This window comes from Toxorhynchites rutilus, chromosome 2, assembly GCF_029784135.1.
Source record: "Toxorhynchites rutilus septentrionalis strain SRP chromosome 2, ASM2978413v1, whole genome shotgun sequence".
Classification (NCBI taxonomy): domain Eukaryota; kingdom Metazoa; phylum Arthropoda; class Insecta; order Diptera; family Culicidae; genus Toxorhynchites; species Toxorhynchites rutilus.
In genome coordinates this window covers 314259827-314276786 of record NC_073745.1, presented here as the reverse complement: position 1 = coordinate 314276786, position 16960 = coordinate 314259827, and the positions used below count along the sequence as shown (strand labels likewise).

Genomic DNA, 16960 nt, shown 5'->3' with positions numbered 1-16960 from the left:
GTTAGATACAAATACTTTCAGAAATAGAAAACAAATTTCTAGAGTGTAAGAAATTCGTGGAGCTTACTAGTTATATTTTGTGTCTGCTTGGTAGTACCGGATCAGTCGAAAAAATTTTTTACGATGAACATTATGTGGGCAACGAAAAAGTCGCGAATCCATGTTGGACAAAAATTCGACGGGGAATGTAACAATTTCTATGATTAAATTTCTAAACATCTCTGTCTCTTCATCATCTGAATGTGAACGAATAAAATTCGTTGTAGAGAACAAAGTAGGTAGATCTAAGAATGTTCGATTGTTCAGCTTTATTCCCGGGTTTATTCACTCATTCATTAAATTGTACAAAAAATTGCATTTTGCAATTTCATTTTTTTTGCTTACGTGTCCCGTTTTTATTTCTGAAATATTTGGTCAGCCTATACAAAATTAATAAGTTGATTAATACTAAAGTGAATATATCTTTCTCATAACTTTGAAAAAAAAGAGAACGCAACGCCACTCCCTCTCGGTTTCGCTATACCCACGTAATATACGAGTTTTTGAATACAAGTTATTGTATGAATGTGATCATTTTATTAACGCTTATTAGTAATAAATATAAAAATACCTTCTAATCAAATATAGCTACAAAAATTGCATTCGTATAAATATTGCATTCGGACAAATGTTCATTCGGGTATATATTCCATTTGGGTACCTGTTACATTCGGGTATTTGTTACAATCGGGAGACTGGGATTCGGATAAATGTCTTTCGGGGAGTGCTCCCGTGGCTGAGTGGTTAGCGTCACACCAACCATACCGGAGGTGCGGGTTGATTCATAAATGACACAACGTTTTTCATCAAAAAAAGATATTTCGCACCATTTCTGAGCGAAAATTCTGTATTTAATTTTTATATTTATTCGTCTTACTTTTAATGGGAATTTTTTGTGACATTCCCAGAAACTATAGTATCCTATAGTTACCATAGGTTTTAGTGATTCCTTCATCCTAGAGATTCTATTTTAGGACATATTTTTCTCAAACAGTAAAACAAATTGTTATCCGTCATTTGTCTTCACCATTAGGCACATAATAGTGGTACATAATATTGAAGACTCATAAATTTATGAGTCTTCGAAACATGTATTTTTTCAAAATTTAATCGTTTAAAAATGAATCAATATTATTCCAATCAAAAGTCAACCTGCAACTAAACTGAATGTCGTGTGATGATCGGTTGTAAATTAATTTCATTATGTATACCAAAAACCTGTGAGTCAGATTATTTCATTGAGACGACAGAGGCAACGAACAGATGCAAACGTGCAACTATAATTACCCCCAATTGTAATTCAACGTTAATTTTATCAAAACTTTTTCCTCGTTGAGAAAAGTCGTAAAATTTTCTCCTGACACTGTATTCTGAATTGGGCAGTCGGGAGATAGAGAAAAAAAACAATTTATAGCGTATCAAGATGACCAACAATGGAGCACATAATTCGTGGACCACAATAAAAAGCGTCAAAACGAGTAATAATCGCCTAATTTTGGGAACCACTTTCGACGCTCGACGTTGCTGAAGGTGTTTTTTTTCTCTGTTTTGATTTTCTCAATTCACTTCTCTACTCTACAAACAATAATAAATAAATACTCACCTGTGCAAAGTCTGCGGCAAAAACGCCCGGCGCCGGTTGTGGAAAACATGTTTTGCATTGATTTATAGATGCGCTGCAGCGCATCAGCAATTCGCATTATGTTGCATTTCTTGAGACAACGGTAGAGCAAAAATACAACAGGAATTATAAAACTTTGCGATTTATGTTTTGTATTATTATGCCCAGCGTGCGGCGAGCTTCTATGCATACCTTCGAGAAATGACCACTTGTGGGGGTATACTCGGAAGACTGACTACTGACCACTTTTGCATCCACTACTTTCGTCAACTCAAGTTAGTTTCATTTTGCGCGTTCAACCCTTCGGACGGATTTAACGGTGGACTCGAATAGGGAAATTAGCGAGCACGCGTCCGATACAATTTGCATAAACGGAAATCTACACAACCGACTTCCCTTTCTTCGACCATTGCCGAAGTGTGTTAGGTGAACATTCAGCAAATAAAAGTCCAAAACCGGAATTTTGCTCTTTTTCACTTCACTTATAATGGTTATAATGTGCGCGATCTCCGACCGTTACATCATGGAACCAGTACGAAGCAGCCTCCATTAGTGATGTCATATGTCCGGCAACACTATTGACATATTTGTGATGAAAAATGTTCACAAGGTGGATCATCTTGGGGTTCGTTGGCATAATTCTTCCGTGTCTAACTGTGCAGAGCACCCAGCATCAGCTCAGTACGCAGGCCACGCAGGATGCTGTCGAGGGTCGTTTTGCGTTTCCCATCGAGATAAGTATCCCGGACATGATCAACGGCTTCTTGGCAGCATTCCGCTTTCTGTGGGGTCGTGTTCAGAATTTGTTCGGCTTCGGCGATCCGTCGGAAATCGTAGGCGCTAAAGATCCTCCCAAACCGGGGCAGCACCTGAGCGCACCGCTAACACCTTCACCAGCACTCCAGGCCCTGCCGTTGGCACCGGAGGACGAACTGAAAGCGCCTGTCCAGTTAGTTTCAGTGGAAGTCGATGACCCAGTGAGGCATCCCTCGATGCATAAGAACAATGTGAAGGGAAAAAGAAAGCGGATAAAGAAGAAGAAACATTCCTTCGGATCCCTGTGGGAGCTAGTTGCCATGGAAGCGGGATGGTTCTAGAAAGTGAAAGTGAAACTGGAAGTGTGTGTTTGTATGTAAATATGCAGGGAATGTTATTTATGGATCTAATTTATTGTATAGTGTTACGGCTTAATAAAATCGAAACTATCTGAAGATGAGTATGTTGTTTATCTGTGAGAAACGCTTTCGAAATCGAAAGGGGAAACTTGACTTGATGCTTGACAATAAATTCAACAATATTAACAATATTGACTTTCTTCCGAATTTAGTGTTTGTTCGTCTGAGTGAATTGCGGTTAAGATTATTTCAAGGAATTATCTATTTTTTCTATCATTAAATTATGCTATGAACTCTTTGACATCGAAATTTGAGTGAAATACATCAATTTTGATGAAATAATCTCTCTTATTTTGCGTGGTAAATCACGTAAAATGGCTCAAGTCACTTGTATTTCTCGATTTACAGATTCTAGAAGTCGGAAGCGGTAAAAAAAATTGCAGTTAAACGTTCGTGGTATCCCTGAAGACAAATCGCAGTACTTTAATTGTCATCACGTGAAATTTGAAGTCGACTAGGGTATAAAATAAGTGATATTATAAGATATACTTATTATGGATGCTCAACATTGGGAGTCGAGCCCCCAAGACAACTGAATGACAATGGGAAATACGGTCGTTTTACTCAAAAGTTGAATTCCAGGTTCTTTCTATGAGATAGCGTTTCTAAAGGAACTACACCTCTTCAACATAGTATTACTTGTATCATTTTTAAGCAGTAATTAGTTGATATTTCTATGCCAAATAACACACTTTTACATTCACTGTGTTTTTGTAAGAAAAAGTTTGAGGATTACTTCCAAAACATGGCGACATAGTTGACGTAGGCTTATGTTTGGATATTTCTTTGATATTTTTGAAAAAATACTTCAATAATCACTTTGATAATTATTTGGTGGTCATGAAAAGAAAGGTTCGGATAGATTGATACATATTCCGCAAAACGATTTGACGAGGGTGAGAGTAATCACATAAATATAAGTAGTATGTTTAATAAAATGAAATACTCTGCTTCGGTGAACTGTAATCTATAGATACAAAAGTACATTTCTATCCGTCCTACTGTCTGATACTTATAGACTTGGAAATTACTGAACCGATTTGTTCTATAGATACAAAAGTGCTTTTCTATCCGTCTTTCTGTCTGATTCTTATAGACTTGGAAATTACTGAACCGATCGGCGAAATGTAGATAGGAGTATCTGGGACCGGAGAAGGGGAAGCCTGTCATACAAATGAATCACAAAGGGCCTTGATGGGGAATGAAGTAAAAAGTGCCCCCTAGCCAAAACACCCGCTCTATGGAAAATATTGTATAGGGTATAGTGATGCATCGAAATCCGGACGCTTAAGAGCTTACGAATATAACTTCAACTACTAAAAAATATTGATATATCATAGCAGGAAAAATTAGCGTTCCTATAGAATAAGAAGGCCTTCATCTAAGTTATGAATCACAGAATTCCACAAAATCATATTATATTTGTTCAAAATTTAAAATTTCTTTCGTTGTGTTGTGATTTTAAATCCGGACAATTTTTCAATCATGATTTGAAATCTGAACACTTTTGCTTTTAAATCCGGACACGTGTTTTCTTTGCAATTATTTGAGAGAAATTATTTATTAATTATTGTTGAACTTATTAACGGGTGCGTCATAAGTAGCGGGACTAAATGGAAGCACTTTTGGTACAAAAGTTTTTTTCACAAGATAGAAAACATTTATTTATGAAAAATGCAAATTCACAATGGCCGCCACCAAAAAATGACGCTACATATATTTTTTTCGAAAGCCCTTCAATATGGGTATCAAACGGAAGGGCTTGGCTAGTAGAACACAGACATTTATATAAAAAGTAAGTCCAAGATGGCGGAAGCTGCAAAATGACGAATTATATATTTTCTCTAAGCCCTCTAAGGTGAAATGAAATGAAAGGGCTTGACTAGTACAATACAGTTGTTGATGAAAAATATAAATCCAAGGTGGCGGCCACTACAAAATGCAGGATTACACATTTTCCCAAAACCTCATCAATATGGGTATCAAACGAAAGAGATTGACTAGTAGAACACGGTTATTTATAAAAAATGCAAATCCAAAATTTTTGAGAAATTATTGAATTGTTTTATTGTAGAAACATATACTGATGATACAGATAATGTACTAAAAACTAAAAAAATAAAATAAGTAAAAACACTTTCTAGGTTCAAGGGTTTCCAATTTCTAGGGTATTGCTGAGACTAAAACAAAATTGTGGAGCATGTAATGAAACAACTAACTGTAGATAATGGAAATATGATGTGGCCCATTTTGGATTTGGAATTTTTCATTAATAACTGCGTTCTAATAGTCAAGCCTTTTCATTTGATACCCATATTGATAAAGTTGGGAAAAAAGTTCTATGGCGCCATTTTGTGCTGGCGGCCAATTTGGATTTGAATTTTTCAAAAAATAACTGTGTTCTACAAGTCAAGCTCTTTCGTTTGATACCTATATAGATGGAGTTCTGAGAAAATATGTTATCCACCATTTTGTAGCGGCCGCCATCTTGGATTTACATTTTTATCAATACTTGTATTCTACTAGTCAATCCCTTTCATTTGATACCCATATTAATAAGGTTTAAAAAAAATTATATGGCACCATTTTGTGCTGGCGGCCATTTTGGATTTGAATTTCTTAAAAAAATAACTGTATTCTACAAGTCAAGCCCTTTCGTTTGATACTGATATTGATGGGGTTCAGAGAAAATATGAAATCCGCCATTTTATAGCGGCCGCCATTTTGGATTTCAAGATCATGAAATACGTAGTTTCATAATGACTGCAGAGATAAATGTGTGTTTCAAATTTCAGATTAATCGGTCAACAGGAAGGGGGTTAAATTTCTATTAATGTGGAACAGCGCTACAGAGAAAGTTACAAAGTTGCTCACGTACATACAAACGGGTCATATAATCGACCCCGTCCTGTATACCGAAGAGTTTTGCGGTTTCCCGAATCGAAAATCTTTGCTCCACACTCCATACTCCATACTAAGGCTTCTAACATACCCTTGTGCAACTACTTCAATGAGAAGCATTCAGATGCATCACTGTACTAAATAAGAAATTTCGACTATTTTTTGAACCCCAATGAGGTTCAGCATAAGATCTATGGTAAAAAAAAGTACTTTGAAATTTTAAGCACGCACGCGTTTCTGCCATACAGATGAAACACAAATTTTCGTATAACTCGGGAATTAATCAAGCAAATGGAACGAAATTTGGCATGTGAAAGTTTTAGGGTGTAATAAATGTTTCTATGGTGGTTAGACACTCCACCCCCCCTTCCTAAGGGGGGACTGCCATACAAATGAAACACAAATTTCTGCATTACTCGAGAATTAATCAAGCAAATGGAACCAAATTTGGTATGTGAAGGTTTTACGGGACACGAAAGTTTTCTATGGTGAATTCACTCCTTCCCCCCCCCCTTCTCTAAGGGGGGTTGCCATACAAACGAAACACAAATTCCTGCATAACTCGAAAACTAATCAAGCACAATTTGGGATGTGAGGGTTTTTGAGTATAAGAAATGTTTCTATAATTTCTATACCCCTACCTCCTCTGGAATGAAGAGGGGGTCCCATAAAAAAATTACACATAATTTAACAAAAAATATACCAACCAAACATGACAATTGAAAATTTTCGGAAAACTCTGAAGAAAAAAGGGAAAATTCGGAAAATTTAATTCCCATATGATCTACAATTGCATAGTGACAAGAGCTGTTAGTCCATTTGATGTTTGCACTAGCGAAATTGATCTTTGTTCGAAACTGGGAATGGATTTTAATGTGATGAAACGCACTCCTATATCTTCTTTTATCTATACCAAAAAAAGGATCGCCGGATGTGTTGATAAGAGCAGAACTGGAGGAAGGAATTGTCCAATTTAGGGCTGTCTTTATTCTATCGTATTTTCTGTATAAAACATTTATTCCATGTAACGGAGAAACATGTTATTTACAAGTGGTTGAAAAATCTTGAACGAGAATTGTGTCTGAAAACAGTCTGATATTATAATGATGAGTTTTGTTAGAAATACTAGGAATTTTAGGGTGAAAGCTAAATTCAACGAGGTCAAATAGAAGATCAATCAATGAACAGTTCTGCGATTGGACCCATGGACTTGCTCATAGTAATAAAACGTGAATGTTTGAAGAACAAAAAAACAATTTTTGGCTGGGTCAGCTAGTATCTAATAATTTTTTAATCATAATTTTGTATTTCTATATTTTATAATTTTCTAATGTTTTCTATTTTCTTAAAATCTATTATTGTATTGTACTCGTGTATTCGTAAAAAGAGTCCCAAACCTTATCACCAGCGCTATAGAAAGTATCGATGCAAATTAGAAAATTAGATTTTCCTGAATCACTATATGGTTCACTATGCTATGGTCAAAAACGTATTTTTGTTTCTTTTTTTTTCACGACGTTCTTGATAGTTTGGAAAAGGAAATATGGAAAAATACTCATAGTGTATCCTACCATGATAAAATTACCATCGAAAATTCACATTTTTTGGCATTTCGAAATTTTTTTATATGAAACCAGCTGACCCGGCAAACCCGGTGTTCTACCATATAATTTATTTCTAAAGAATATTTTGGTTGATAAAAATAACGAATATATTTCAAGAGAGTTTGTATATTATCGTTCTGATCTGTTAAATTTATCTAAATGATGACTTTCACTGCGAAACATGCTTATTCGAACCTCTTATTCTCAATTTTTCCCTTTTTATTTTAAATATTCTTGTTTTATATATAAAGTTATGCATAGTACTTTTTTTCGAATTTTCCTAATCATCTCAAATATTTTCCAAAGTATTCTATTATTCTAATTAGGGTGAAGACAAACTCAACGGTATATAAACGACGCAGATCTGATCAGCCGTTCTCCTGTGATGATATTTTACACGTACAGGGGAAAATCCCTCTTTTATTTATAAAGATAGGATAATTCTATAAATAGATCAGATATTGATATGTTAAGTCTTATGAATTTAAATCCATGATTTTATTAATCATCGATTTCATAAAAAAAATGCAGACAGTAAATACAGTGGAGGTATCCACGAGCGGATGATCCGCGGTGCGGATTATGCGCGACAACGAGTTAGTAAATCCATAGGCCTTCCCGGAATTTGTCAGTGAGTGGTAGTTTCATGTACTATTGTTTTGGTCATAACTTTCACATTATCTGACCACTGGTGTACACAACCTTGTAGATGGATAGTCTAATGATTTCTGTATTGATGAAACACAGTTTCCATGGTGAAATATCTTTTTTTTGAATAGATTTTTACAATCTTCTCTTGAATTCAATTTCTTATCACACTGGATATTTTGCAACGCGAATAAAAGATGGTAATTGCTTGGTGCCTGGTCCGAACTATATGGTGGATGCATTAAAACCTCCCTATCAAGCTCCCGGAGTCATGTGGCCTTGCGTTGTTCTGACGGACCACAACACCTGGCAAATTCTGGACGTTTCTGCTTCTATTTGTTGGCCTTCATTGTTAACACCCTGTGACTCACAACTGAAACAAATTTTCTAGTGTGAAATGTCACCTTTACAACGAGCCTAGAATTGAAATTGCATGATCGATAATCGGAGACGAATGGATTGTTAGATTTAAAGTCTCCGTAAACAAAGAAAAAGAAGAAGAAGAATGATCGATATTAAGCGAGATATTGCTGGCTATAGCCAGCTATCGAGCTATGGACAACTTTTCCCCCAACCGAATATTATACTTGCAAAAAATGGATTTTGTTTACGTAAGTATTAATTGTATTTGTTTTTTTTTATAGTTTACGTGGTCTAGAAAAAACAAAAGCAAAACAAAGGAAACTGCACCTGTTACGGCCCAGGCCGAACATATAGAAAGAAAAGACAATATTTTATTTTAAACACTTCATTTATCACACACAAAAAACTGCACAAAGATCACTATAAACACCTAACATTATCCTGAGCTCGCACCTGTAAACGAGAACGGTTAACGTAGCTATACATTAAAATAGTTATTGTCACTTACCTTTTCTTACAGGAACAATTACCTAGGAAGAACAGTGCTTAGTTGTATCATGAATAATACCTACCACTATCGGTAGGAAACAACACAAAACAACAATCACAACACATAAACAATAACAAGAGAATTGTCACGGAATAGGGAACGCATGGAAACGAGACCGCTATACAAAGCGTATTGTTTATAGCGAATATTCGAGAAGGAACCCGACCAAAGAATCAATCACAAATACAGGCTACTCAGATGACGTTCGGACCAATCATATAAATAGGGCACGAAATGTTAAGAATAGTGGGTTTAGAGTCGAATGAACTGCAAAGTTAAAAGTCTCTCAAAAACGAAGAATGGAATGGAATGAGAATAGTGGTCAGTCGCAATAAATCCTTCGATCAGTATACATCAAGCGTCTTGATTATATTCGATCACATCTGTTCACTCATCTTCTTCTTCTTCTTCAATGGCACTAACGTTCCTAGATGAACTTCGCCGTCTCAACGTAGTATTACTTGCGTCATTTTTATTAGTACTTAGTTGAGATTTCTATGCCAAATAACACGCCTTGAATGCATTCTGAGTGGCAAGCTCTAGAATATGCGTGATCACAGTGCAAGTCGGAGGAAATTTCATTGACGAAAAATTCCCCCGACCAGAACGGGAATCGAACCCGAACACCCGGCATGTTAGTTATGACGCTAACCCCTCGGCCACGGGAGCACGTTCACTCATCGGGTAGCCAGTCTATTCTCATCTCCACTATTCTGAAACTCTGCTCAGAAACTATCTAGGCGGGGACATTTGGCGCTGTAGACAGGATACTTTACTCAACTCTTCGGAACTCTGTTCAGCACTTCTGCGGGCGTAGACAACACCTTTTCACGAAAATCTGAAAACCACTATATCGGTATGGCATGGAATGGCTGTACATTTGTATCAATACAGATTTTCTTTAAAAATCAGATAAATTTCGCCCATTAACCTTTTGATTGGTTCCAAATTTAAAGTTATTGCTTATTCTGTTATTTGATCTAATACAAAACTGGAAAGTTCTGATGCACCAAACAGATCAAATGTAAGAACTGTTAGAAAAAGTAAAAAAAAACTTGTGTTGTGGTAGCTGTTCAACCGAAATAATGCCAGTGTACGATCAAATTTACATCACTGTGTACAAATAAAAAATATCTTTGATGGATTCTCTGATCGTTACTTTATTCAATATTACAAATTACATGTTTAATGGAACCAGTTTCGATTCGAAAGTCTACAGCATACCCGTAGGTATATGATATATTGAGCTTGCTGCAGTGTACCTCCCACACCGTAATACATTACGTTCAACTTCTTCCGTTACAGTCGAAGAATCTAGGCCATTCCCATTGCGCGTGATAAATTATCCTTGCTCTAGCGATCGACACCCATCTGCAAATTATACATTCCTGTTGCAACCATACAGAGAAAAGTTATCGTACAACAGTTCGTCACTTCCAGGACTGAAACAACCGGATTCACTTCGTGGGCAATGAGGTTTGTAAGAACGAGTGATAACGAATACTGATTCGGGCAAAATAGTTTCAATACTTGTAAAATGCTGACATCGGCAGCATCAAAATATTTTCCTGAATACAAATTTGGACATCCCTAATACACCCAAAATATGCGATGTAAAGGCTTCAATTGGTCGATCATGTTGTATGCAATTATGGATACAATTTGGTGTGAAACCTAAGCGCTTGTATAGAAGTTGACCAATGCCAAGAATTTCATCGATTATTCGAATACAGTAGAACCTCGATTATCCGCGAAAGCATGTACCATCGTAACTATATGGACCTTCCCATAATTTTTCAGGTAGTGGTAGGATTATGCTTTTTTGCTTTGGGCTTTCGAATAAATTGTAAAAATGGTGTTCATAAGTATGGTCAATGGATAGTTAAATTATTTCTGTTTGCACATTATTTTTATTCCTTCAATGCGTTATCCGCGGTTCCCGATATCCACGGTGACCTTGCCAGACAATTCCGCAGATAATTGGGATTCTACTGTACAGTAAAGCCGAGCGAACGCGAATTCTCGAAAAAAATACAATTCTCGGACAAGGCAATTTTAATGCAAGCTCTAACAACAAGGAATGTTGGGAAGATTATTGTCGATATTTTTCAGAATCTCGAAATCATCCATAGCTAAGATAATTCCGGAAGAACGGTCGATGTGGGTGAGAATGGGTCATGGGGGTGATATTGAGTCAAAAACGAAGAAAGTTACTTTTAGTTATATCTTGACAAATATTTTTGAAAGCTGTGAGCCGTTCAATTGTAGACATATTTTCACTACTTCCAATGTATAGTAGTTAAATGTAGTGCAAATAGTTATTATTTAATAATTCCTCAAAGTTTTATGTGTAGCCATCAAATAACACCCCAAAAAAAATATCATGCCCAGCATTATACAGAATTAATGTAAAATAAATGTAAAATATTGAATAGAATAATTCTTCAAGTATTGCCAGATGAGTAATTGCTGCTTTTAAACATCAAAAAAGTTTTTCCATTAGAATTTCAACATTTTGTAAATAACCTCTTATCAACGCTGAGTGAGGGTGAGAATGAGTGAAGCATAAAATCTATATATATAAAAATGGATTTATGTCTGTCTGTCTGTCTGATTCTTATGGACTCGGGAACTGCTGAACCGATCAACATGAAAATTGGTATGTGAGGGTTTTTGGGGCCGGGGAAGGTTTTCGTGATAGTTTGAGACCCCTCCCCCTCTCTAAGGGGTGGCTGTCATATAAATTAAACACAAAATTCTACAATACTCGGGAATTATTCAAGCAAATGAAACGAAATTTGGCATATGGAGGTTTAAGAGTGCAATAAATGTTTATATGGTGGTTAGACTCTCCACCCCCTTCTCTAAGGGATAGCTGCCATACAAATGAAACACAAATTTCTGCATAACTCGAGAATTAATCAAGAAAATGAAACCAAATTTGGCATGTGGAGGCTTTAGGGTGCAATAAATGTTTTACGGTGGTTGAACACTCCACCCCTCTCTCTAAGAGGGAGCTGCCATACAAATGAAAGACAAATTTCTGCATAATTCGAAAACTAATCAAGCAAATGGAGCCAAATTTGTCATGCGAATGTTTTAGGGGACGGAAAAGTTTCCATGGTGAATAGACACTCCTCCCCTCTCTCTGAGGAGGGCTGCCTTACAAATGAAACTAAAATGTGTGCATTACTCGATAATTAATCAGGGAGGTTTTAGGGTGCAATAAATGATTCTATGGTGGTTAGGTACTCCTCCCTCTCTCTTAGGTGAGGCTGCCATACAAATGAAACACAAATTTCTGCACAACTCGAGAATTAATCAAGGATATGGAGGTTTTAGGGTGCAATAAATGTTTTTACGGTGGTTAGACACTCCACCCCCCTCCCTAAGGGGGAGCTGCCATACAAAATCCAACGGGATCGATTAGGAGATCAATCAGTGAACAGTTCTGCGATTGGACCCATGAACTTGCTCATGGTAAGAAAACGTGAATGTATGAAGGTATTGATAACAAAAAACAAATTTTGGGCGGGACGAAATTTGCCGGGTCAGCTAGTTGAACATATACAATTAAGCTGCAATGTACATGCAAAAATACACCAATACACTCACAATTAGTTGCAATTTTCCAATTTCTGTGCTCATTACACCGCCCCTAACTGTGGCTTTTTAGAGGAATTGGAGGCAAATTTTTCACACGAATAATGAGAAAAGCGTTTCCTTTGCGACAACTTTGAAGAAACCACAGTTTCCAGGATTGCTGAAGCCGTTAATTGAAAGCCTTAAGGACAATCAAAAGAGCACTTGATATCGATATTCGAGAAATGGGACAATTATCAGATTAATGCCGCTACTAAAGGGCATCTCACATGTTCCAAGTTCACCAGAAAAAGAAATGAGGACAGTTTTGAGGAATTCCTCAATTAGAAACGAGAGATAGTTAATGAGAGCGGCACACGAGAATTACTATTTATTTATTTTCACTTAATGTTTTTACAACATGGCCTGATTCACAATGTCTTGTGTATCATTCATTGCTTGTTGTTTCTGTGTTGCGGCTTGCAAGGCCTGCGACCAACTGCACTATATCGCAGGAGGACCATCGTGATACTACTGTTTTACGTCTCGAATACCAGCTGGATTGAGCAAAGACGCTTATAGACGCTTATAGCAATTCGCTATTTCCAGGTTTTTGTAGCCTTCCTTGGATACTGGCAATGCCCATTTGCTCTTCCCATCACTCCCTAGACAGTGTTCACATGAACCAGTGCAAGCCAGAAATATGGCCTTTGTCGATAAAATTTCCAGACCCAAACGGGAATCGAGCCCGAAGCCCCATCTTGGCTAGCGCCACGCAAACCACTAGACCATGGGGACCTCACCTCATGAGCGAGTCGAAAATAACCAAAGAAGTTTAATATCCTTCCAGGAACCAGCATCACGGCAGAAGACATCGTCAACGGCAAATTTGAGAAAAATCTTCATATATAAACATTTCCATCGCACTTCTAGGTGAATTGACACTATTTTCGTCATTTAAGACACTTACATGTTGTCAAATTATTAAATTATGTTTTATAAGATTCACCGTGGCAAGTTGAAACAGTTTTTTCGAAGTTCAACTTGACACTTATCATAAAAAATCACTAAGTCACTACATTGAAATTCGTTTGCAGTCCATACAAGGTGTGACAGATGACTTTTCATAAAAAATAGAGATTCACATTGGATGTTTCGAAAAAAAAAATTTTTTAGTTTTTATATGCATTGTTTCAACTTGTCTCGAAAAGCGAAACTTTCATGAGTGTTTAATGTGCAGTTTTGCTTCTCGAACTGTCTACAACTGATTTATGAAAAACTAAGTCGAAAGAATTACATGTAAACTATTGGAAAAAGGGGGTTTTGATAGACGTTAGATGTGGGGGAGTAGTCTGATACACGCAAAATAGACACTACATACTAGGAATTATTATTATTTTTTTTCCCTATTAGAGTGACTTTCAACCCATTTCGGCTGGTTCGTCACTTTTACTTCCATTTTTGGAAGAATGTCGGGAGTGAGAATTGAACTCGGGATCTCTGCGTGAGAGGTATGAATGTTATCACTACTCCAGATCGCCTCCACAGTAGAAATTATTATACGAAATAATAACAGCAATAATACTAAAGCCTGTCCACGTTAAATTTCGGACTCTTTTCTTTCAGTGTAGTTTATGAAATATTTCTCTAATCAATGAAATATTTCACTTACATGACAGCTGAAACCCTCCTCTTTATTCCGATGTTTACATTCTTCTTCAGTTTGGTAAAATGGCGTCGAATCAAGTGGAAGGTACGCAAATGCATTTTGCGCGAACGGCAGCAAGATCCAACACTGTCGGTACGCGATTTCGCCAAAAAGCTAAAACTGCCGAAGAGTACCGTGTTTAGTGTGTGCAAATCGTTTGACCAGTGCTCAACTGTAGATCGGAAGGTTGGAAGCGGAACAAATCGAAAAGTATGCTCCCAACAGATGGACCGAAAGGTGGTTGCCATTATTGAGAAACATCCCAACCTTTTAGTTAGAAATGTGGCTCGAAAGGTTGGAAAATCAAAACATATGTACAAAAAGTGAAGCAGAGGCATGGACTGAAGGCGTACAAAGTGAAAAAGGTGCCCAATCGTGATGATAAGCAAAATTTCACTGCAAAAAGCCGTGCTAAGGTGCTCTACACCCAGTTTTTGCCAAAAATTTTCATGCACCATAATGGACGATGAAGCTTATGTTCTCGAAGACTTCAAACAGCTTCTGGGTCTCGCTTTTTATACTGCAATACGAAGGAATGTCGTAGCCGAGTGTTTCCGGACCAAGAAGCAGTCTAAATTCCCCAAAAAGTACTTGGTTTGGCAGGCCACATGCAGTTGTGGCCGAAAATCCGAATCCTTCGTCTCTACCGGCACTATCAACAAAGATGTCTACGAGAAGGAATGTCTCCAGAAGCGGTTGCTACCATTCATAAGAAGCCACGACTCTCCAGCGTTGTTTTGGCCAGATTTGGCCTCTTGTCACTATACTAAATCCATCCTGGAATGGTATAATGCACATAAGGTCAAATAAATATGTGCCAAAAACAGCAAATCCACCCAACTGTCCAGAACTTCGCCCAGTGGAAAAGTACTGGGCTCTGATCAAGCGAAAACTATTCGAAACTAAGAAGAAAGCGAATGGCATTAATGCTTTCAAGAGAAGATGGAAAAGCGCCGCTGCCAGCATATCTGAGGACACTGTACGGAACATAATGGCAGATGTTCCCAAGAAAGTTCGTGAATTTTACAGACAACGTAATTAAGATCGAAGTAAGCTTTCCTTGTTTTAGATATAAGTGTATTTTACTGAAATAAACAATCGGTTTTGTTCTATTACGTGAATTTTTGTTTTACTGGCATCATCTTGGTGTCCGAAATTTAACGTGGTCAGGCTTTATTTTAGACACCTTAATGTCAGAGTAGAGCCACTCAAAACTATCACTAATGATGTTTTTGGGTGCATTCAAATATTCATGAAAAAATGAAATTGTGTAATATTTAAACGACCCCTAGTTGCAAAATTTAACAAATTTGACTTGCACACAGACATTCAAAAATTACGTAGAACATACTGAGAAACGTAATATGAATGATTCTTATTTTTTTAATTTATCATCATTCATTCATACAGCAATCACCGACAAATAACGTCCGGCATCTGCAGCAAAGTTTAAAAGTAGTCAATTTTCACTGGTTTCAATTTACCCCAGGGTTAAAAAAAACATGGGGTGAGTCGAAATGCTCGGAGCTATACAGAAAAAGGTTTTTCAGATTATTTTTCATTATATTCTGATTGTCCCTATTTGATTACATGAAAACTGCGTTTTCGGACCGATTAATTCAATGTGCAAAACTCTTAGTTTTGATTTTACGAACGAGGAAAAGTAGCCGCGAATTGGCAGGCATTCCAATATTCTGGTAATGGCTTATCATTATGGACTGAGCCGAACCGAGTGTAATAATTCCACCTATTGAACATTCATAAAAATGCATTATATTGATTGAATTGCCTAAAATTCATAATTAAATATTGAAAATCAAACAGGGTGAGCACTTGTTTATGCTGGTCACTATATTCGTTTATCTATTTAGATTAACTATTGTAGTTTGCCATTAGGTTTTCATCGTTATCTGATGTTAATGACCTCGAAACCATGTTTTTGTCATTTGAGAGCATTATTTTTGAATATTTCAGAAGAATAAAATACCTAACTATGCTTTGGGGCAATTTGTGGAATATCATTCGAATGGCCTAAAATAATTTCAGATCAGAAGTTTTTTTCTTGCTGTTACGTTTACTGAAACGATAAAATATTAAATTGACTTCGGAGCGAAGTCTTTTAAAATTTGTTGTTTAAAACGCGAGCTATGGAGACAATGCAAATTATTTGAATAAATTATCAATTAAAAGATACACAACATGCAACTAAAGGAAACATCCTTCGTGTGTAGCATGCAACAAAGGATTTAAAAAAAAGAAGACGAAGAAGTTTCCATTACAGTGTGTTTACAGCTGTATTAGTAAGTGTCAAAAAGGTCCTTGATACTGTGAATGGTGTTCTATCCAGTTACAGTTTGTTAATCAAATAAAAAAATATTTCAAACATTCCAAAATAACGTTTTATCCGACGCCGAGTACGTTCATATTGAAAATATCAATTCATTAGTACAAGTAACTAGTTTGTACACAAAACAAACAAAAATAAGTAACTAAAAATTGTTCGTTCCACTGCTTTTTTGCAAAGGAGTTGTGAGATTTCTGCAAGTAGAAGCCAATTAAAATGCGTTGAACAAAACAAAACTTACAGTGGTTCCGAGAAAATAACTGTAACAAAAACTGAGCTGAAGCGGAGGATTTCCGATACATGTATTCTTCTTCTGAATATATCCAATTAAATTGCACTGTTAACATGTGAAAAAATATTAAAACTGTGCACGAATAAATTTGCATGGTACAAAATATAATTACAAAACTTTATTGAATGTAATC

The 16960-nt window shown here is 36.5% G+C and overlaps 1 protein-coding gene across 1 annotated transcript; it reads left to right on the top strand.

Annotated features, from left to right (window-relative positions):
• The first annotated feature begins 1671 nt into the window (after positions 1-1671).
• On the top strand, positions 1672-2840 carry LOC129770112 (uncharacterized). Its single transcript, XM_055772747.1, has 2 exons — positions 1672-1763; positions 1829-2840. The coding sequence occupies exon 2, from the start codon at positions 2260-2262 to the stop codon at positions 2755-2757; it is 498 nt and encodes a 165-aa protein (XP_055628722.1). The 5' UTR covers positions 1672-1763; positions 1829-2259; the 3' UTR covers positions 2758-2840.
• The last annotated feature ends 14120 nt before the right edge of the window (positions 2841-16960 follow it).